The sequence below is a fragment of the Coloeus monedula genome, assembly GCF_965178545.1.
Source record: "Coloeus monedula genome assembly, chromosome: 11".
NCBI lineage: Eukaryota > Metazoa > Chordata > Aves > Passeriformes > Corvidae > Coloeus > Coloeus monedula.
The window spans coordinates 2110658-2134568 of NC_138791.1; the positions used below are offsets into that span (position 1 = coordinate 2110658).

At 42.6% G+C, this 23911-nt stretch overlaps 1 protein-coding gene across 1 annotated transcript in view; it reads right to left on the reverse strand.

Moving 5' to 3' along the window:
• Nucleotides 1–23911, reverse strand: part of SYN2 (synapsin II) — a gene marked incomplete at both ends in the record, with an annotated part of 152254 nt that overhangs the window by 92952 nt on the left and 35391 nt on the right. Inside the window, 2 exons of the mRNA XM_082288687.1 lie at nucleotides 1240–1331; nucleotides 3880–3937. Of these exons, the coding sequence (XP_082144813.1) occupies nucleotides 1240–1331; nucleotides 3880–3937 (150 nt within the window). The remainder of the gene's footprint in view (nucleotides 1–1239; nucleotides 1332–3879; nucleotides 3938–23911) is intronic.

Sequence of the window (23911 nt, forward strand, 5' to 3'; positions counted from 1 at the left end):
AAGCAGCACTTTTAGCAAGTCTTCTCACGAACTGCAAATCTTTGTGGATGTTGTTTTCTGGAGGTTCCCAGCCCTCATTTTCTCCTGACATATTTTGATGGTAACTTGGCCTCGATACTTTTTGGAATACTTTTTGGAGTACTACAGAAAAGCCACCAGGGAGCAGCGATCAAGATTTCTTGGCTCCAAAACTTCCATCATTGGGTAAAAAATTCCACCAACCCTAAGAAAAATCAAATCTCTTCTGAGGAAATAATCTTGCGGATTTGGCACGAGATCATTGTTGTTGTATTAAACTGCAATATTTTTAAAACATGCCAGAGATTAAAGAGTTGGAATTTTGAAGCATAAACTTGTTTTGAATATTTTTTCCTGGTTTTTGGGGTTTTTTTTGTTTGGGTTTTTTTTAAAATGAATGAGTAGACATTTTGAGATCTTTTATTTTGGGAGATGTTCTGCAAACCATGAAGATCCAGGACATGCTTGTGTGGCTCCAATTGTTCAGGCAAACAACTGCTACATTTCACTCACACGTAACTGCACTGGCCAAAATAGGAGCAATTCTCACCATTTAAATAAAATATAGGATATAATTTTGATAATAATTTTGCCAATATAATAATTCTGCCAATATAATTTTGCTAATATAAATTTTCTAATACTTCCTTAAGCTTTTACTGTGCCCTGTTTTCTCCCCTCACATTTACGAGGCTGCTGGTGTCCTCACTGAAAAAAACAACTTAAATTCATCCTGCCTTCAATTGGCATCATCCTTTTTAGACAGAACAGCTGTTGGGAAATCTGAGGTGTTCAAACTGAAGTGTTTCAAACAGGCAGGAATATTCCAGGAGCTGCCCTGAGAAGGCAGTTATGACTTGGTCTGTTCCAATAGAAAATATTCCACATTAGAAATAAATTCTGCTCGTCTGGGAGAGTCTGCCAGGTACAAAATCACCAAACCCGTGTCTTTCTGTAACAAACATAAAACCCAAGTCAATCACCTGAATTCCCAACCACATATTCTTTATTCTGAACTTCATTCCCTTAATAAATCCATTTTCCCCATGATTAAAATGTCAAGATGCGTCCTCGCTGTCACAAAAATGGGGTCACAAATCACATATTTTATTTTCTACTTTCCCTGTTGGGCACCAGGCAAAATCCACAAACACAACCAAACCCCTCAGCACATGATGCCATTTACTGCTTTTTGCTGTCATTTTGTTTAGTTTTCCTTACCTGATGACTTTGGTGCCATTTCGAATGACTTGGATATCAACTGCATAATTGCCATCAGCATGGGCTATCAAGTTGATTTCTGAAAATTCTGCCTATGAAAAGAAAACTCCTGTTAGTCAGTCTGGTTTATTTTATTGTTTTCCTAACTCCCTTATTTCAAGCACCAGGGCCTGAAGCGCTGGCAATCGACATTTGAAATAAAATGAGCACCAAGAGGACATTGATCCAGCAGTATCTGCCAAGCATGACACATCATATTTGAAAAGATTTTAATCCAAAGAGAGCAAAAGGTAGAAAAAAAAAAAAGTTGTGAAAATGGATTGTGGGGCAGTAGCAAGCGGATTTACTCATCCACGTCTGCACAGAAATGTAGGAATTATATTTTTGCTTTAACAATGTTATCAAAGAGATTAATACAGGCTCAACATTGACATGAAGTTTTGAAGAAAACAGTACAAAAGCAGAATTAAAATAACATTTTCTTGTAGAATTTTGTGTCTACTCATAGTGCTTACCCCGTTCTATTTTCTTTATGTGCATTTACTGCTCTTTTTGAAAGATCTGGTGCCAATGAACAATTGTCTCACAAAATTCTCAATTAAAGCACTTTTTCAAAAGTCTTCTCACACTGGAAATGTGGAATTTAAAAGGAACCGCTCCCATACTCTGAATCTCCAGTTATTTGAAAGGAAAGGACAGGATGTTTTTCATTTATCCCCAGCCTTTCACCAGCTTAGACTCTCAAGGCACTTTACAATAACATTGCCCAGCAGAAGAATTGAAATGCAGCCAACTGTCTTCTGGTGGATAAAGAAAAGTGTCTTTGCTGCCCCGGACGCCAGCACAGAATAGAGAGTGTCACAATTCTCATTAGTCTCCTCTTGAAAAATGGTATCACTGCAAGTCTTCCTTGGTGAGATCTGGGAGGCTTTCACACCCTGGTGCTCAGTGAAGGGAGTGCTGAACTGTTCCTCCCACTGCTCCAGTTCAGGCGCTGGAGTGTGTGCTTGGTTTCCAGCACAGAGCTCTCCTCACTAAACCCAGACACCCTCACACCTCCTGGGATCACTGGGACACAGCTCCAAGCACAGGGGACACTTCCAAGTTTATTGCAAAAACAGTGCAAATGGGGAGAGAATGAAATATTTGTGTATGTGCTGAAAATGGCAAAGAATCATTTGCAATCTGCTGGCTCCCAGACTGAGAATGGATATCTGCAATTAATAAATCATTTTAAAAGCTTAGGACGTGATAGAAGACGTTGTGTGTTAAGAAAGGCAGAGTACAAATGAAATAATTAGTGTTATAATAAATGGTATTAGCAGTAGTTGTTATTTGTGTTTGATTGTTGCTGTGCTGACGTGTTACAAAGGGATTTGTGTGGCTCAGAAACTTCCAGTCTCTCTCTGATTAAAGTTCTGGTCCCACAACACAGCTCAGGAAGGAATTTCCAGGTTTACACTGAGTTTCTGCTCCTGTTAAAGAGATGGGGTGTGTGCTGCCCGCTGCCTGCTCTGTTCTAGGTGTGAGTGGACAAATCAGTTGTCTTTGTTTTCCTGCCTGTCCCTCAATTCTCCTGAAGACCCCTGGCAAAGCTTTCCATGTTCCCAAGCCAAGGGCATCAGATATTCAGCAGTGCACAGAATGGATGCTGCACCATTACAGTGAATTTAGATCAGCTGGATCCACAAAGGGATCATTTTCCCTCACTCCTTGAAAATCCAATGACAAAACAACCCCAGGCCTGATGCTTCTCACAGCAGCATCTATTTGAGGAGTTCAAGATTCAAAAGCAGTGAAAAGACTTATTTAAATCCCTCCTTTGAGCTTAAATAAAATAGCCATAATTCCAGTGCACCCTAAATTATATCTCCATATTTATTCCTATTTATTATGGGTTTTGTTTAATCCCCTGTAGTGGTTTGGTTGCTAAACCATGACATCCCCACACGGTAGCGCTGCACCCAGAGCACATTTATATTCCTGAGTGGGGAATTAGTGATACAGAACTGCCACACGTAATTCATGGAGTGTCTGGGAACTTCACAGTCTCTAAGCAACAACTTCTGAACACAAGATGTTTTTCATGCTGTGAAAATTATGGTCAAAATCCTCTAAGAAGAGCCCACGTTGGGTGCCAAAAAAGGGCTGTTGTGGTTTAACCCCAGCTGGCAGCTCAGCCCCACACTCATTATTCCCACCCAGAGGGATGGGGAGGGGACCAGAAGGGTAAAAGTGGGCACACTCCAGGGTGGGGATAAACAGAATTCAAGAGATAAAGCCAAAGCTGTGAGTGGAGGCAGAGCAAACCAAACCCCACAGCAGCTCCAGGGGAGAAAATTAACTCTGCCCCAGCCAAAACTGTCACATCTCCTGAGCTGTGAGGGGTTTGGGGTACAAAGATTGTGAATTTACCTTTGCATGTATGCACAGAGAAGCATGGAATCACTTGGGGTGGAGAAGCCCTCTCAGATCATGGGGTCCAACCATTAATGCAAGGCCACCACCAAACCATGTCCCCAAGTGCCACACCCACATGAGTTTGAAATCCCTCCAGGGAGGTGTCACATATGTGTTAAATAGAGGTGTGTTTCTTTAAATGCACACATATAAAAGTAACATGCAGGTTAAGTCACTTACCTGTTCCACCTTTATGTCATACTCTCCATGGACCTTTTTTCCACGAAAAGCCTTGGCCCTGCAGGAAAAAAAAAAAAAAAGGGAGAGAAAATCAAGGATATCTGTATCTGTAATCAGTGTCTGTAGAAAACTTCCTGTATCGCCTTCAGTGTCTTGAAAACACACAGATATGCTAATTAAACTGCCCACTGCACATACACAATTCCCTTTCTTTGCCATCCTTGTATTCTTCATTCCATCCCACAGCATTTTGTAGTAAAAAGCACAATGTGATTTCCAACACTGAAGTGAAAGCCCACTGGAATGATGAGCCATTCTGAAGTCCACGTTTCACAGGTATTAAATCATATAAAAGGAGGCCTATTAAACAGGTACAGCCATGCTCTCAAAGCCAACAATGCCCCTGGGAATTCATTGCCATGTGGAGAACTTCCTACCACTCATGTTCATCTTTACCCATGAAGTTTATTTAGAAAAACTGGTTTATTTAGAAAAACTGGTTTGTTGGGAGCACTACGCTTAGAAACTTTACATTGTTTTTAAAGTAGCAGAGTACTGGAGACTGCTGTTGGCAGATCTTTGAGTGCCTGCTTGATTTCCTAATCAGTTTTCCTTCCTCTAGACTAACTTAAGATGAAGTTAATGCAAAGGAGAGCTTATGAGCAGTTATTATACGCCAGGATTGCTGTGATAAAACAGAACTGAGTTCACTGATCCAGCCTCCCAGGCCTTACCACCAGATATTCCTCTAGGAATTCACTCCTTGTATCCCTCAAGCAGCATGTATTTGCTTTGGACTAAAAGAGAATTTAAACAAAAAAGATAAATCTTTTTAAGGTTTGATACAATTTGATAAAAGGGGATTATTCTAACACTCTGAAGTTGTTAAAGGAATATCAGTCTCTCTGTGTTTTCCTTGCTCAAGCCAAAGCTTAGGGGATGTTCCCTGCTTTTTTCTTTTACAAGGAAAAATTTGTTGCATAATTCCAAACCGCAACACCACAGAATGTCACCTCAAGCATTAAAGAAGAGTGACTTTGTCCATTTTCAACATCTAACAAAATGCTATTGTATTACATGAAACCTACCTCACCAATGAAAGCAATATTAATACAAATATTAACAATTTATCCTTGCTTATTGCCACTGGGGTCCAGAAGAGTTTCACCACTGGTTTCAATAGTGGAAGAAGCAAACTTCATAAAAATCAAATGAAAGCACTGCCTTGGGCAGCATTTCATCAGGAATAAGGATATTTCTTAAGGATAGCTTTAGGCTATGAATAATGGATGTCAGAAAGCAAAAAAAAGTGTTTATACTGAAACCACACACTAAAATATTGCCCAACCATTAATTCTGTGTAAACATGCAATTGGTAAGAAGAAAACAAGGAAGAAATCATCTGTATTATTATTATTATTATTATTATTATTGTTATTATTTATACGGTATTCCTGTAATAAATACACAGGAAGGATGAAGTTTGAAATCCCTGTTTTGTTATAGGAGGTGCACACTCAGCTTAGTGTCACCAAATATTTTTGCTGTAAACCTAATTTACAGCAATGCCATTGATCACTTGTTTCTCTTTCCAAATTTGTTTAGGAATCCCATAAGAGGAATGTGAGCATCCCCTCTTGAAAGCTTTGAAGGTTCTGGGCATGTTTTATGGGAAAACCCAGGGCATTTGTGCCAGAGCAGGGAGGAAGGTCTCACAATCAGGGCTAACACCACATCTGCCTCAGGAGGAAAGCATCCAGCTCACCTCAACAGACAGCTTTAATGCCTCTCTGAAAAACTAAAGATTTACCCCTGAAGAAAATACTTAGAGCCCAATTTCTGGTCCCCATAAATTTAACAGCATTGTTCTGGTTGAATTCAATTGGGAGCAGGACAAGCTCCTGGATTTCTCTCTGATGCTGTAACAGGTGAGGTAAATGCATTATAGGGCATCACACAGCACATTTAATTTAAATAGAATTATCTTGGCCACATTATAGTGAAGCTGCCTCTTGGGCACTGGAAAATAAGTTTAGAATAATACTCAAGTTTCTTCAAATCTGAACGAAACCTGGCCATCCACAGAGATTAAACTTCCCCCTGAGGCCTGCCCTAACAAATATCAGCAACTGGTACTTCCTTGAGAGAGCAAATGGAACTGGGAAACCACAGAGAGCCCAAGGCAGACCCTCCTACTCTTTACTCCGAGTCCACTGCACGTATGTGTTAGTGCGATAACCAAAATACTCATTAACTGTTAATTAGTGAGATGCTATTCCTCTAAATTCGGTCTTTCTACTTAAACATGAGGCAACCTCCAAACAGCTAAACCCTGGCATGATTCACATTTCAATAAATGACTTCAGCTTTGAAAATAAACAGGAATAGTGAGGACTGAAGTTAAGCAATCTGAGGCTTGAAAACAAATCTGACATTCAGTCATTTAAAGAGACTTAATTTCACAGCAGCTTTAGCCAACAGCTTTTATAAAAATGTATAATATTCCACAGTATTCTCCAAATGTTGAGCCACAAACTGCAAGAATTTATCTTGGTATCTCTAAAAAATGACTTAAAGACTCATAGCTCCAGAATTTCAGAAAAAAGTCCAAGAGTTTCTTAGCATGTGTTTGCTGTGAAATAGAACCTGGGTTTTGTTCTATTTACTCTACCTATGAAATTCAGCCATGCCCTGCTTGAATTATTTCCCATTTTCAATAAAAGAAAGAGGCAATCCTTTCATAAAGGCATTCATCACATACTTATGGTAATTTTTTTCTTTTTTTTAGAGAGGGGAGCTGAGGAACGAAATCATTTGGTGTTATTGATTTACAGGATTCCATTCAATTGTAGTTTAAAATTCCTGTTAAGCCTTATTGCTCTTGGCATGGAGCGTGGAATGGCTGTAACCAGCTCTCAGAGCTTCCCAGGACAGGGTCTCTGAGGAGTGTGAGGTGAGCTGCCAGCATGAGTGAAATTAAAAAACAAACATGCCCCACTCCAGGTAACATTTGGCTGCCTGCTGTTGATGATTTTTTTGCATTGTAGGTAAGGAAGAGGAGGAAAGAAAGGGGCACCATCATCCCCCTGAAACTCAAACACTGCTTTCCAAAGCCAACAGAGAGAGCAGAGAGCTGTGGAAGGGATGCTGCCCATTGCAGTCACTGGCAGGGCCTCTGATAGTCAGAGTCTGTTCAAAATACCTGAAATATTGATGCATTCCTTGCTTCACAACCCATATTTAAAATTAAACAAGCAGAGAATATGCAGTTGCCATAGAGGCAGCCTGACACGAACTCACTCCGCTCACTGAACTTTGGCAAGGACAAGGAATGGAGCAGAGTCATTAAAGGTGTTTCAAATATATTAAAAAATCTGATGTATTTCCCTCTTCACCTACCCACAGTTCCACAGTGTGTAATTCCATGGACTTAAAAAGCCTTGTTACAATAATCTCAAACTAAAACACGTTGGAGAAAAACCAAGCCTGGTCTTGTGGCTGAGACTTCAAGTTGAGCCCAGTCTTCAAGGGCAAATCTGATTAGAAATAATTTATTCTTTAGTTCAATTAAAAAAGACTTTTGTAAATACAGGAAGACCATAAGATACTGTCAACAAAAGCAAGTGTATGCTAAGATCTGCACAACATTTCCATTTTCTGGGAGTTAAACCACAACCTGCTGAGACCAGGGGGATTTCTCTATCAGTTTCCATGTGCTCTACAACTGACAAGGCCAACATTTGCTGTGCTGCCTTCCCAATCAGCCAAGCTAAGGAAAATCATCATCTGGATAACTCACCTATGCTGAGGTTATCGTGCTTAAATAGAAATTATCCAGAACACTGTAAACACAGTGATTTACAGACTTTCTTTTTTTCACTTGTTCCACATTTCTGCAAAAAGAGACTGATATGAAACAAAAAAATATCCTATTTAAAACCTGACTCTGAAAGACCTTGATGCTCTTAAATGTGTTACTCAGATTCTGCAAAGACCTGTCTGGATTTAGAACAGGTCCTTTTTGTTTCTGCACGGTGGAGTTCCACCCTTGGCACCTGACCCAGCCAGTATTTCACTCTCACATGAAACAGTGATGTTTGCTCAAGCTATTACTTCGCACAGAAATTGCCCCAGAAGAAGCAGGCCATCACCACAAAACAAATGACAGAACACATCAGACGTGTGACTTTGAGCGACTTTTAGCTGCAGAAGTGCTCCCTGCTGAGCTGGCTTTCATTAGATTAATGATAATCTCCACTAGCAGGAGCTGTAAGTCTGCACAGCAGCAGCACATTTCCCTGGCTCTGGGACAGCACAGGTTCCTCCAACAGGTTCCATGGCTCACACTTCCAGCAGTTCTGCTCTGCTGTTAATCACTCAGCTGGACAGAATGCCCTCCCCAGCAGAGGCACTGCCATGGCAAGGACACAGGGATTGCCCTTCAAAGCCATTCACCCTGGGAGGTGACAATTCACAGAAACCTCAACTGAAGTTTGATTTATTTCATACAAATATTTTTTCCCCAGCACGCCAGGTAGGACCCGACTGATGCAGCTCTTCACTCTCAGTCCAGCCTTTTGAAGGGGAAAATAAACTGCTCCTAAAAAAGGTGCTTTTGCCAGTACATCTCAGGCTTCTGTCTGTGCTGTCTGTGCACCTGAAATCGCTGCATCAAATATTCCCACACCAGAGGTGTCAATCGTAAGAGACAGAAAGAGCATTAGTGGGAACAAAGGCAAGCACTTCCTGTCCTGGTGCATCTCAGCACAGACCTCCCAGCTGGCCTGAGCCTGGCACTGACACAGTTAATTCTGTCAGCCTGCAGGATTTCTTTATCACTGAGCTGCCCACTTTTACTGAGGACCACGAGGGCACAGCCACCCCAGAGCTCAGACTGAGCAGGGCAGGAGAACACCTCTGTGGCAATCACGGCTCCTCTGCTGCAAGGCTTTCCTGCCCTCCCTTCTGCAGCCTGGAGCAAAGAACTTTGCTAAACACCCGCTTAAAACCCAAACCTCCTGCATGCACCCTCATACCTTGCCCCACTCCCTTCACCAGGGATGGCCAAACTCCTGAAAAACCAGAGTAAACACTTTTCAGTGAAGGATTTCCCTGCCCAGGCCGTGGAGGAGCTGCCCGAAGAGATTCCGCTCTAAAACCTTATTTTAAAATAACCCATGGCCTCTCTAGAAATGAAGAACACAGTTTTATTAAGCATCAATTATTCCATTTCCCTGCCTGGGCTGCAAACCCCCTTGCTAGAAAGGTGGGTTTTCAGTTTTTTCACAACAGCTTTATGTGTGCCACCTTCAGAGGCTTCCATAACCTCCAACTCAATCCCTTCTTTTATTCTCCTAATTTATTTAATTTATTACCAGCCCTTTCTTTTTTAACAAGTTCTCCCATCCCTTGGCATGTATCAGATCCCTTCTACTCTGATCATTTAAACAAAGTAGAGCCATTTTATTCTTTCCAGCCCAAGAAGCACCTCTGTTGCTTTATTCTGGAGGGTTTGTCCCTCTGCTCCGTGCCTGAACAGTGTTTTCACTAGAGATGTGATGCAGAAGCAAGTGCCTCCTACTCCTGAATCTCTCAGTTGAACTGAAATTTTATGGGTCTTTTAAGCAGCCTGCTCAACTGAAAATGCCTCATTTTCTGCCCACTCGAGGTGAAACAAGTCCTCTTTCATGCCCAAACACCAGTCTGCCTTTCTGGTAATGTCTCTGAATCCCACACCTCCCATTATGTAATATTTACCATTAGCCCATTACTTCTCTGCAGGATTTGCAGTCACGATGTAACTTCTGTGAGCTCCTTTGCTGCAAATTGGATGACAAATGAGGGTATTTTTAAATGTTCATTCCCTCATCAGCAGAAGACCTAATACGTGATGCAACACACCCTAACCTTTTCCGAATCTGTTAGACTCATTAGGACGACTACTACACTTCCCCAGGGTTGGGGTCATAAAAATATTTTGTACTCATGAGATGAACAGAAAGTTCCAACTTTTATACAGGAAAACATATCAGCCAAATTACGAAATATTACAGTGCTGAATCCAGCTTTTATTGGTGCTTGGTGCTCAAGCCTCAAGCTGCATCTTCTGCACCAGCTGCCCTAAGTTCCTTATCTCCTACAGCCAGTAAACAATACTGCAGGATAAAGTAACAAATTTGGCATTTCCCTACCAACTAAGCGGTCCATTCTTTCCATTTCATCTGCTGATAACCAAGATAAAGGAGTTCAAACTGCTACTGAGCAATCCTGTTCAGAAAGGAAGGCACATCATCTTGAATAAGCAGCTAAAATGTCCCACAGTGCAGCCCCTGGTGAATAGTTTGTGACAGAAAACACCCAAAGCAGCTAGAAATATAATCTTGAGATATGTAAATTTATTTTTTCTTATTGAGGTAAAGAAAATAAAGTGAACCTAAAGGCTTTACTCTGCCAGGAGGTCATTTCTGGCAACACCTGAAAAGCCATATAAAGCAGCATGGAGTGAAAGAGCCTCTGAGACTGAATCCAATCCATTTTTTCATCAGAAATGCATCTGCCTTTTAATTTTCCTATTTATGCCGAGTTCTCTGAGGTGTTTCAGATGTCTTTAAGGAAGATGTGTGACTCTGTGAGGTAAATCTGAATCACTTATGCCTGGAGACACTACAGAATGTTACTTCACATATAACCTGTTGGGCTGTGACATTGGTTGAATTTTCACCTTTGAGGATCCTGAATTTAATACAGAAAATGTGTCTTAAAAACCCCTCTGAGGTTCTGGACGAGCCAGTCCAGAAAGGAGGAAAGAAAGACAGGGAAGATGCCAGTCATGCACTCCCACTAACATCACATTACAGCAATACTTGAGGCCCCATTTGAACAAAAAAGACCAAATAATCGGTGTAAACCAGCATTTGATGTTTCAGTTTATTTTTTTTCATGCAACTGAAACTTCTGCTTTTATGCTTATACTCAAGACAGTCATGTGCTGCCCTGTTTTTTTGGGTTTTTTTGAGTGCATCAATCAGAAAACCTCATCTTGGTTTAGCATCTGCACAGAGGCAGGAAGGGAAGGAGTCGATGGCTTTTGCTGCCCTCTTCTGCAGGAAGAAATGCAGAGGAGATCGGCTAAAGACTGGTTTCCAATCCCAGATAAGCAGATCCACGGTCAACCCCCGGATTTCCTGGCTCTAAGGGACAGCAGGGCAGGCAGGAGTCACCCACGAGGTGGCTGGAAATAGTGGGAATATTCCAGTGCCTGCTGTGCTCAGGGATGAGCCACAGGCACTGCATGTGCCATGAGCCCGGCTTGTGAGCAGCTTAAATCTACCAGAAGCAGCACATTAACAGCAACAGCCACACCACTCTCGATGTGTTTCCCACAGCATTAGCAACAACTCACGAGGAAATTAATCACTCACATCTGATGGGTTAAATCACCACCAATTGCTGATGCTTTCTAGGACCCTCTGCTATTTGTAGGTGAATTAATGAATATTTTCAAGGTGGGCTTTTTTCTCCCACATAGACACACTTTCCACTGGCTTCATGAGAGTCTCCTCTGACTCTAAATGTGGATCAGACACTGGGTGGTACTTCCAGTGCAATTTCCCCACCTCGAGGGAAGGAGAATTTCATGCACTGTGCTCAGCAGAAAAGCAAAATAATTTCTCCGTTATTATGGAAGAATGAGCCTCAGAAATGCACATTTTACCTAGCTGCTGGCTTTTGGGGAAGGTCCAGAATGCTGCCACAAAAACTCAAGTTCCAACAGCCATGGGAATTATACTATACAGGTAATTCTCAGTGCAAATGGATACCAAGAAAATAGAAAATGCTTTTGCCAGTAGCACCTCTTCACTGTTTTTAAGCTCCCCAAGTGTGTTAGAAAATTAAACCAACCACCTTGTAGTTTAATATTACACCTTGAAATACAATCACATCATTTTGTCTGTACTTCAAATACCCATGTTTGGTTTATTGATTTCAATATTCTCTAAAAAGCCAAATAACTGAGAGCCTGTGTTCTGAGGTTTTTCAGCTTCTCATTATGGATTAGGGAAGAACAGAATCTTCCAGTACTGCTGGTGAGTGAACTGTGTTTTTCACTACAATGAACTGGCACCACAAGTAATACTCCAGACATGGACATTCCATCCCTTCTCCAGGTGAGCCTGACCTTGGGAATACAGACTTTAAAAATTCCTACACAAAAACGGCCCACAAAGCTCAAAGCCAGGTCAATCTACTGGGATCTGTGACACAAGACAGAGCCCAAGATGAGGATGCTGAGATAAAGGGGAAGGCAGCAGAGATGGGAGAGCACTTTCCTGACAGCGGAGTCTGACAGGCAGCTGTGCAAACTTAATTTGCTCGTGGTGCATCTAATTAGGAGCTGAATTAAAACCAAAAAAATCTCTGTCAGAGAGAGAGGCCCACTCTTTTTGGTGTAACTATGCAATAACACAAAATCCCACCATGGCTCACACCCTTCTCATCACTTGTAAAGCAGGAGAGAGCCAAGTTTTTAGTGCTTGATGACCACTGGAATCAGACAAGCTCCACACTCTCCCAAGTGTTTGGTGCAGAACTACTCCAGCCAAGGTCTGCATCACTCAGCTCCCGTCCAGCTCTGCAGTGGAGCAATACGGAGCACCACAGGTTTGGGATTTGGGAATCCAGCAGTGTGCCAGGGAACTGAGCAGCAGTGTCCCCAGAGGTTGTTGCAAACCCCAGCACCCCAAGCCCTCCCAGCTGTGAGGAGCAGAGGCTGTGCTGGACACAGGGTGAGATTCCAACAAACCTTCCCTTCCCCTTCCCTCTTTTTTTTTCTTTTTTTGCACAACTAAGTGGTGTCAGATCTGAGATTTACTGCTAAAACATGGAAGTGTAACAGGCATGAGGCAACTAAGACTCAAACAAACATTCTCTTTTGACTGACAGCCACACGTAGCAGTATTTGCAATCATTACACAATTGTAGGCTCCAGATCCATAAGATTAATTCCCCCTGGGCCTATAGGGCTGAGAACAGGACCTCTCTGTATTCTCTTCTGTACACCATAGCAAAGCCTGGTCCAAAATCCCAGAGGTTTGAGCAGGGCTGATCTCTGCCTTCCCACTCCCTGGGTGACACCCAGCCCTGAGCCCAGGGTGCCCAGGGGATGAGCTGGACCCAGCCCCACCTCCTCCCCTGGGATTCCCCCGTGGTCCCCAGGGTGCATGAGGCTGCATGAGGCTGTTGGTCACCTCCCTGCTGATGGATCCTTGGGCAAGCCTGCAGCCCGTGGCACTGGTTCATCTGGAGAAGGGAATGGGAATGCTTTTCCCATGGAGGAGCTGCCACTTGGCAGAGCCCCCCACAGCAGCCCTGGTTACGTAGGAGCCAAATCTGCAGTTGGTTACTGATAAATATTTTCACTTGTGAATTTATGGCTCCAGGCAAGGACGATCCTCCTGGCGAGTAAACAAAACACGAACAAATAACAGAGCTGAGAGGGAGAATGTGTTCATGATTATTCCAAAATAAGGCCTGTTGGGACACAAATTCAGGATGTGCTGAAAACCTCTTGGAGCTGGAGACCCAGGGTGTCCATCCTGCAAGTTTAATTCTCCTCAGAAAAAACTGCTGCTCCCCTCAGTGTGGTTTGCTACTGCATCCACACAAATTAGTCTGTAGTTCTGTCAGGGATCGCTTCGAGGCAGCTCTCCTATCAAAATCCCACAGAATGGCACTCTGCCAGTGTCTCCTCAAATCCTTCTCTTTTTCATTTGTGAGCAGGGAAGAAACTAGAGCACCCAAAATGAGCAAGTAATCCCTAAGACCCTAATAGCACAACCAAGAGAAAATTCACCAGGATTCGCAGGCGTGGCCATTCCATTAAATTTTTAAAAGCAAGTCCATTAATCTTTCTGACAACTTTTGAAATCAGGATTTTCTATCTTTTCTCCTCTTCTCCTTTTTCACTTTAGAGGCTCTTTCTTAGCCCCAGTAGTTTTTATAATTGTCTGAACCAACACCAATTTTTCCACAGAGCACACCTGGTGAGCACTGTGTTCATTAATTCATTGTAAGCCCCTGCAGTCTGAGTTTCTCCATCCTCATTAATTACTTATCCTGTTCCATGGTCCAGCAGCTAACTAAAAAAATAAGTCACACTATTGAGTTAGAGACAGAATCTGAAGTATTTGATGTTTTGTTTTGAGGCTATTTTTAAGATTTCTTATGAGTGGATCTCATTTTTCTGATAATCCAGCCATAACATGCACTGACGGTGTGAAGCAAATAAGGGCAGGTTCCTTCACAAGGATTCAAGGGCAAGCAAAGCCAATCTTAGTGACTTTTAATAAAGCTTTTTTGTTTATGGGCATTTCTTCTAAATGCATTTCACATTCTGCCAGTTCAACCAGGATTACTTAAGACAAAAATCATAATTTCTTTATATAATATATATAATATTTTGTATATATTATAATAAATAATTATATAAATTATATATATATATTTATAGTTGGTGTCTCCAGCCGTTTCAGACTTCAGTGGGGCACCAAGAAAAGGGAAGCAAACCGAACCAAGATCCATTTCTGCAATGTGTTTTTAGGGAATAATGAATCCCTGGAGGGAATCTGAGCTTCTGCTCCCTTTCCAGGCAGGAGGAGAGCAGGTCCTCACCTACATCCAGTCCAGCACTGCCATCTGCCGGGAGCTGCAGCTCTGGAAAATCACTGGCAAAACCGCTCAAGTTTGGAGAGCTTTCACCGATTTGTGAATCTAATTACTAATTAAAAGTAATGGTGGTTTAATTTTAAACCAAAACATTAATCGCTGTAAGTAAAATCGGAGCAACTAAAGGTGATTTGAGCAGTAATTTCCATCTATTCACTGCTGCTACCCATTGGGCTCTATTAATCCTGCAAAATTTCAGAGGGAAAAGAAAGCTGAGGTATTTTCTCGGCTGTACTTTAGATCAAAATTAAGGAAATGAACTTATCACAATCCAAGCTACCGTAAGGCTTCCACAAGACACACAGGTACAGAGCTGGCAAGGACCAAAATCCATCTCTGCCTTTTGCTTTTACATTTTACCCCGGTTTGAGAGACTGAAAAATTCAAAAAACAGATGAAAAAACCCATTAATGCATAATTATTGAATAAAATAATATTAACTAGATTGGATTCCCCAAAGTTTTCTTTCTTCCACCGTAGTAAATCTCCCTTGCTACGTTCTGCCAGCTGTGGAGAGCCTGGTCCCCCATTATTGAATGTGACCCCTGGACCTCCTCTGGCTGGGACACAGCTCCTGGAAAAAGCTCCACATTGGACAGGGAGGGGTGGAGGGGAAGCAAAGCAGAGCCTTGTGCTCAGAAACGAAAACAAGACAGCTCTAGATGTCAAATACTGAGACACAGAAAATGGGGAAACTCTCAGCACCAGTTTATGACAATTTTTTTGCATCATTCATCCAAAAAGAAAGAAGAGGAAATGGTCATTTTAGTCCAGTTTATCACTGGGTATCTACACAGGCAATGAAGGATTCAGCAAAATTCCCCAGTTTTCATCATTTGTAAGAGACTAAATCTTAATTTAATTTAATTTTAAGAGTCCACATCTTGCCAGCAGCCCTCAGTGGCAGACAGGACAGCTGGGGACAGTGACACGTTGATGGCTGCACCCCTGTTCCTCTCCACCTTCCCTTACCAGCTTTCCCTCAAATTATCCCCAGCACACACTCCTTGTGGCAGGATAATGTGTCTAAAACCATTCAGAGCCCCCATTTTCAACGGATGTGCCCAGAAAGGAACAGATGAAGGTGAGCAGCTCTGTCCAAAGCTGTGTTATTTCCTTGGTGGGCCTGACAGAAAGCAGAGGATCATTATCCAGACACAATCCCCAGCTAGAAAAACACCTTGGAAACACTTCCACAGGCACAAATTGGGCTGTTTTCTGCACTGTGCTGCTGAGGAAGAAGATAATTGGGAGGGTCTGATATTGGCTTTCTCTCAAGGATGCCTTTAATGACACCCAGCACATCCAGGAGTGCAGAGCAGCTGAGGGAACGGGAATTCTTGTGTTCACTCTCAGCAGCACAAACAAGAACACACCAACCCCCTCCCAGCCAGCCCAGCAGGACTGGGAACACCCTGACCTCTGCAGCCGAAGGGCTGAGCTGGGAGTGAAAGACAGGCACAGTTTCACAGCCAAGGAAGGGAAGGATTTATGAATCCCTCTACCTCTCAGCTTTTTAAAAGAATTCTCCAAAGGTGGCAGGTCAAGGCTTCAAAATTTCACCCTTTCCATACTTGTGTGAATCCCCGTATTTTGAGTCTCTTTCCTGGACCAACAGCTTGAGGCAGGCAGTTCTTTAAGGGCTTGATTCTAACCCACAACACTGTGATACTGTGATGAATTTGCTGTTCCAGTGTGAGACATCACTTGGTTTAGACTTTCCTGAGGGCTCCTTTTGGGACTACCCCCTACAAAAGGCGTCACCACTTTCTGTCTCATCCCTGGATCCACAGTTTCTTCCTCCTTTTCCCTTCTTCACTCTCACCCCCCACCACGTATTTAAGAGCTGAGAGCTCGAACACTTCCCAATCCCAACGTTTACCCAAGGTTTCCATTCCATTATCACCCATATCTTTTTGTCCTGTTCTGTAGGCAAGCTACAGCTCTCATTTTCCTGCAAGACAATCTCCAATTATTTATCCTATTTGCCTTGGATGGAGTAGTCCTGGCAACCAAGTTTAAGCAGATTCCAAGGACTAGTGGTGTCTTGAGATGAAATTCCCCACTCAAATCCTGCAATATGCTCCTTTCTGAGCACAGGCAGAAAAACCATTAACCTGAACAGATGGGAGGTAGTCTGTGGGCAGGCAAAATCTGTTAGAGCGAAAACTTAGAATACAAAAAAAAAATAATTAAAAAAATCTGACTCACAGGCCTGATAAAAATCACAAGATTGGCCACAGAGATCCCTAAATTTCAGGAGGAAACGTGTATTTTAAAGAAAACAGACGTGTGATTCCTTTTATTTGTTGTGTGCTTTTGACTCCCCTCGAGGGAAGTGTACCCTGATTTATTTGAAAGGAGGACTTGGGGTCATTACTTGTTTACAAAAGGTGTAACCCTAATTAAAAAACAACGACAAAAGAGATGCTCCCAAGAAAATTCCAAATTCTTGCAACATCAGGGCAGTCAACGACCTGTGCTGGCTTTTTTAAGGTGTGGAAAAGACAAACCCAGCTGGGACTGGACCAGGCTGCTGCTCAGCACCAATTCCATTGCAGAACAACATCCCTGGACAACATTAAGGACACAAACGAGGCCCAAGGAATGTTTTGTTGGGTTCATTAACTGCTGAACTTCCTCAGAGATACATCAGTGTTTGTTTTCATCTCCAAACTTGCTGGAAGTCTGTGGCTGGATGTCTGTGCATGCCTGGATGTATAAATTGTTCATATATGTGTACAAAACCACGCAGGTAGATGTGTGTTTAGAGGTCTGCAAGGACACAGGCGTCACTTTTCCTCTCATAAAATTCCCTTTTCTTCCATAAATCCCTGGCTTTTCCTTTAAAGAGTGCAGGTATTGTGTCAGAGCCCAGAATCCCCATTTTTAGTTGTTATCCTGCAAGCCATTGCCACGAGGAGAGGAGGTAAATGGGCACAGCGGAACCTCCCTCCATGGTCTGCTGCTCAACCTCCCAGCAAAGGCACAGAAAAAATATCCACAATTAGGAGGATTTGGGGTTTTTTTTTTAACCTGCTATTCCAACAATTTATAATTTTCTGCACAAAGCTTAATTTGACTTCTCCTGGGCTTCCCGTTCCCAATGAAACTCATCCCAGAACGCACAGGCACGTGGGAAAGTTGTGGAATTATCCACAGCACGATAGTGACAGGATGGAGAGAAGGATGCAGGAGGAGGAAGGAGTTTGGAAGGAAAGTGCCAGTAGAGCGAAACAGACTGAAAAGTGATTTTTCTTGCTGCTCCAAGAACATTTGTGCTGGCAGGGGAGCAGCAGGAAGGCAGGGACTGGTAGGGACAGCCTCCTAACTTTAAATGGCAGCACTGGTAGGTGACCTTAAAGAAGCACAGAAATGGATCCACAAAATCCAGCTTGGTGCAAGTTGTAATTCTCCATAAATAACAGTTCTGCTGGGCTACATCTTCTTAGTGACTCCTGTTAATTTTTTAAATAGATATTTATATATAAAGAATTTTTTTTTGTGCCTTTAGATCAATGCAAACTACATTTATATATTGTATATATTTAAACCCCTTTTATATTCATAAATTTCAGGCCAATAAAGTACTTTATGTATACATACAATATATATGACATATATGATATATATTTTTATAGATGATGTATATTATATACTACTTAAAAAAAAAAAAAAACAAAAGGAAACAAGGGAAAATTCTTCCATTCTGTTGCAGTATAAAAGATAATTACAGCAAATTGGTGTAATGGCTTTTAACAAGTGCTTCTTCTTTTTTTTTTTTTTAAATGAGAATATATTAAGCAAATTTCAGAAAAACATTTATTGGAGTAAAATTTATTCTAGGCCTGGAGAGTCCAATATTCCCTGTGGAGTTTGATTCCCCAGCTCTCTGAAGATCTTTATCACCTGAACTGACACAGGTTGTCAATGCCTGGTCAGTTATTCCAATGTTCTGTTCTAACATGAAACTAAGAAAAATTCAAATTGGATAGATTTCACTGGAATTCATTGTAAAAACACAGGTCATTTAACAGAACACAAAAACCCCCTAAAATTGCAGTTTTAGAGGCACAGGGGAACAAGAAAGTTCCTGTAAGAAAGCTGACACATAATCTTAGGTAAAGCAATTTATTTCCCTCTATCCAAATTCCTCTCTCAATTAAGAAAGAACAGCATTACTGCAAAAAGGATTTCTCAGCTGAAACAAAAAGTCAATACAAGGTTTTGATTAGGGAATATATGAAGCTAAAATTATTCTGTTCCTTTATCAACACACAGCAGAAGTTACCATGGGCCTGAGTGACTCTCAGAACAGAAAATAAATTCTGCCCAGCAGAAAGGGCTCTCTTTAATTGGAATTCCAGGCAATTCCCAATCATGAGCACCACTGATGAGTATTCCAGAAGAAAGATTGGCCTGATTGCTCAAGGTCATTTGGGTAGAATGATGAATGGAAATCTCAGTGCAGGTAGTTAATATATGGACCCCTCAGTGCTCTTAACAGACCTCCCTGTTGCTGACCTGGGCTCTGAAAATGGCAAATCTCGGTGGCATATTTATTATTAACACCGTGATTCCATGAGAATTTAATTCACAGCAGACAAGAACGGGGACTGGAGAAAGGATTCTACACAATAATGTTGGGGGAAACACAATTTTGGAAATAGAAATAAGAAAATAGAACAGCATTTGGCTTCGTGTGCCTTCATTCTCATAACTTGTACTTCAGAGCCTCGCATGTTCTAATAAAGTAGCAGCTTCTCAGGGACTTTATTATTCCTGGATTCTGGGAGTTGGCAGAGCTGCCAGCATTCTGGTGGGCATAAATGATCTAGACAAAAAGGATTACCTCTATTTTTCATTACTTCCATTACTCTGGGGAGGCTGGTTTGAACTTCCCCAGGATGAAAAAGGAGGAATTACCACAGCACAGAGGTCGTTTCTCACCCCACGTTCTCCCCAGCCACAATTTCTGTCACGGCTTCAATGCCAGGCTGGAGATTTGAGATTCCACAGCTGAGGGCAGCCCAGGAGACTCTGTCCCTCCCTGCAGGGCTACTAAAAACAGGCTGATTCCCTCCTTCCCTGCCCGTATTTCCCAGCCTCTTCCAGTGGGATCTCTGTCCCGAGGAGCTCACAGCCCTGTGTGCTCAGCCCTAAAAACGGAGCAGGCAGGAGCTGTTTATTCCTATTTATTCCTATTTATTCCTATTATTTATTCCTGCTCCAGCCCCTGGTGCCACAGGTGCTGTTCTGAGCTCTCACTCACAGTTTATGCTGTTCATCTTGTGTGGGGCAAGGTGGGATCTGTGCTCAGAGCCCTGCTTACCACGAAGCCAAATGCCACCAAAATGTATTCCCTGCAAATCCCAAGCATCCTTCAGATCCCCGTGGCTTTGAAAGCAGAATATTAGATGAGTACTTAGCTATCATTTCTCACTCTTTTGTAATGCCAGCGTCATCTTCCAAAATGTCATCACCCTTTGCCTCAACCTAAAATCTAAAGGCATGATTACTTCATAAACCAATGTCTTTATTGTGCTAGAAGATATAAAGAAAGCCCTCAAATATGCTTGACATGAGAATGATCAGCCCCAAAACCTCCTCTGGCCTATGGCATTTACATAGCAAGGCATTCCTAACGATGTCAAGTCTTGCATAAGCCAGTCAGCTGTGAGGGTCTCCTTGCTTTTGGAGAAGTCCTTTTGCATGGGATTTCATGATTGTGGCCGCAGCTAATTTTGCTTTAATTAGAAAAACGTCAGCACAGGTGGCACTGGATAAAAGCCTGCAGAGAAAAAAGCTCAGAGGAAATAAAAAACAGAGAGGAAAGTGTGGCTTGAATGACAAAGCTCATTGTGCTGAGAGGGGAGCTAAAAGGGACAGGGACAAAAGGAGTTGCAGCCAGTGCCAACCCATTTGGAATGTGAGCAGGAAGGATTGCAGGGATTGTGTAAAAGCTGGTGACTCATCCCTTCTCCCTCTCCTGTGCGCCGAGGGGCTGTAATTCTCCTCTCTCCCTCTTTACATCCCTTTGGCTCTGGCCATGAACATGGTACCAGCTGCTGGAGGCACCTGAGAAAGCCAGGACAGCTGAAAGCTCTGCTGCACTCCCACCCCAGGTGCTTCACTCACCTGGGCACAGCAGCAGCCAGGACTGTTAGGACTTTTTCACATCTTGCTGATGCATTTTTAAATCAGTAAATTTATTCCATCTTAAGAGAGAATTGTTTTTCTTCCCCTGAGGACACGAATGGATCCAAGTGCATTTTACACCAATTTCCTTCCTTTTACAGCCACACAATCTTATTAAAGCTGAAGTATCACAATGGAATTACCAGGTGAAAAACCCAACAGCCCTACGCTTTAGAAAACTAAATTTATGCCAAGTAATCTTTAAAACATCCTAAACTGTTCCCAGAGAATCAACTTTATAAGCTGAAGCATTATTTCACAAAGTACAAAAGCTTTTAAATGGATTTAAGACCAATATGTGGCAAATGATGGCCTGCCAGAGTTGGAAGAGGATCTGGATTTGTGTGTTCCGATAGCTGCCACATTTTAATTTATTCATGACAGAGGAGCTGTGCCACAGAGAATGGCCAAGGCAGAAGGGCAGACACTGCCTGGCACACAGAGCAGGGCATTTCCTGCCAAGCCAAGGCACTGCAGAGTTCTGTGGGTGCTCCAAGAGGTTTTAGAAGTGGGACTTAAAAAGTGGTGTACTCAGAATTTAACGAAAATGGGTTGAGGTTCATATCCTGAGACACCTGTAATTGTTAATCATACTACAATTCTTCTCTCTCTTCTTTTCCCCCACCTCTCTCTACAGTGGACAGCAGCTGAAGGAACAAATTTTTTACTTCCAGGCATCTAAAAAAAACCCACCTCATGTTTTTGAGGAATTTCCTCAAAAACAGTAATAAAAAGCCCCACAGAGACCCAGAATCCTGTACTAGCAGTACCTCTGTGACAAGAGGATCCATATTAGAAATACTGACACAAAAATATTTAACTGCTCAGAACTGATGCAGTACACAAATACCTGCTGGTACACGGGCTCACAGAAATACTTTATCTTGAATTTATCAGCACCTGAAATAATTAGTGATAGCAAATGATGGATTATTCCCCGGATTATTATTACATCGCTGAACTATGAAAAGGAATTTTGTGTCTGTATTCTGTATCCTTCATCTTCCCTTCCTTTCCCAGCAGTTCTCCAATGGGACTTTTTCCTGAGGACTTTGAAGAGAGCAATATTTAATTTCCAGGGTGACATTTTCCAAAGTACTGTTTTGTTGCTTTTTGCATTCCTGACTTAATTCTTCTGCAATAACACCAAGCCATTTTTTGTGGCAGCCAGCTTTGTGAATCTGTAATTACACCAAATGCTTACAAATATTACAATTGCAGATCCATTGCAATTTAGAAATCTCCCATTTAAAGAAAGCGTTGCAATTTCTTCAAGAGCATTGTTCCATCGATGTTAAATAATTATGACTTTTTGAAAGCAGCATGAATAAAACCAGGGAAAAATCTGCTGTGTGCTGCCCAGAAGAAAAAGCCACACTTTTTTTTTGATATCCCCAAACCCAGCAAATGTGGACTTTAAAAAAACCCCACAATCCAAACACCTCCTCCCACACTGGCTTCACGTGGAGGACTGGCTATTTCCTATTATCTTTATTATCCATTACTTTGAATATGTTAAATTCATCCATCTGATGAATAAAATCACGCTGCTTTCTTGTACTTTAAGCAGTGACTTATTTCAGTGATCAGCCGAACTGCACACAAAGGTTCTAGAAATAGATGGCCTTTGAGAGAGGAGATGAATTCACTCTACACACTCTGAGTCAACTGGAAGCCACAGTTATGCAAGTTCCCAACCCAGCTGAAATCCTAATTTCACATCCATACTTCCACAGCCTGCTTACACACACCCCCTGTATATAGAGAGATGCAAATCACTTCATTCCACTTCTCCTGTGTGGTAAAGACAGGGAGATCTTCTGCCAGTGAGCTGTGCACAGATTGACTCCTGAGCAAGGAGGAAATTAAATCCTCCGAGAAGGAACAGTCATAACTGTGCATTATTACATGGGAAAGAAGGGCCACACGTGAAAAGTACAAGAAAAAATACGTTCAGACATGAATCATGGATTCATATTCAAAATATCCCCCTGGAATTGTCATCATCAGGCACTCTGAGCTGAATTCAATGCAAAATGTGGGTTTATTTTCTCCCCCTGCTCACACAGACGTATTTTCCGACAGATGGAAGGTGAGTAAGTGGCCGTGGGCTCTCCCTGCAGCAGCCGCAGCTCACAGAACAGATCTGCCTGGTGTCCAGCTGACTCAGATGCTGCCACCTGAGCAGAAGTCATTTCACCCAAATGCCACAGGGGAAAACTAAAATGTGACAACACCTTTGCTGCGAACGATTTCTGCCTGAGACAGAACCGGGAGAATCCACTGCCCGCCTTCCAATGCAGGGCTGAGCATCAACAGCATTTCTGTGCTTCTCAGCCCTGGCACGGTTTGGCCGTAGTGCCAAGGTGCCAGGGCAGTGCCAAGGTGCCAGGGCAGTGCCAAGGCGCCAGGGCAGGCAGCCAGGAGCAGCCAGACACGAGGGAGCAGAGCAGGGACACGGCCACGGGTGTGCACCGTGCCTCCGTCGCTGCACGGGGACACAGCGGTGGCACGGCCAGGAAGAACCCAAACGCCTCCATGCCCTCCGTGGTGCCCCTCTCCATGCCACACATGGAAATCTCCAGCCTGGAATGGTGCAGGAGGCTGAGTAGTGTGGGCTGTGGGAGGCTGCAGTGCTGGTGGCATGTGCTGAGTGGCCTGGGGTGTATAAACCTCACCCAAAAACCGGCTCTTTGAGAGTTTTCATCAACAAAGCTTGGTCCCACCTGAGGGGGGAGGATTTAGGAAGGGCTTGAACTGGGGGGGGGGGGGGGAATTGCATTACCACTTGTGCTCCTAATTGGTGATTTCTGTCAATCATGCTAATTTGCTAAACTTATAAATCGGTATTCACCCCGTGGAGGGTGGGGTTTTGTGGACATTTTCCATATCTGCCCCTGGAGGCCTCCAATAAAGACCAACCTTCATATTACCTCCTATATTAATATTACCCCAAAAGTTCAGAGAATTAGCATAACAAAAATCACCAAGAAGCTCTCGAAGAGCTGTTTTTCAGCCTTGGTTCCCAGAAAGAACCAAGAGAGGGTAGGGGCTTTGGAATGTGTTTTGTCTTTCTGCCTAGGGAAAAGGTAGGGAAAAGTACTGGGAA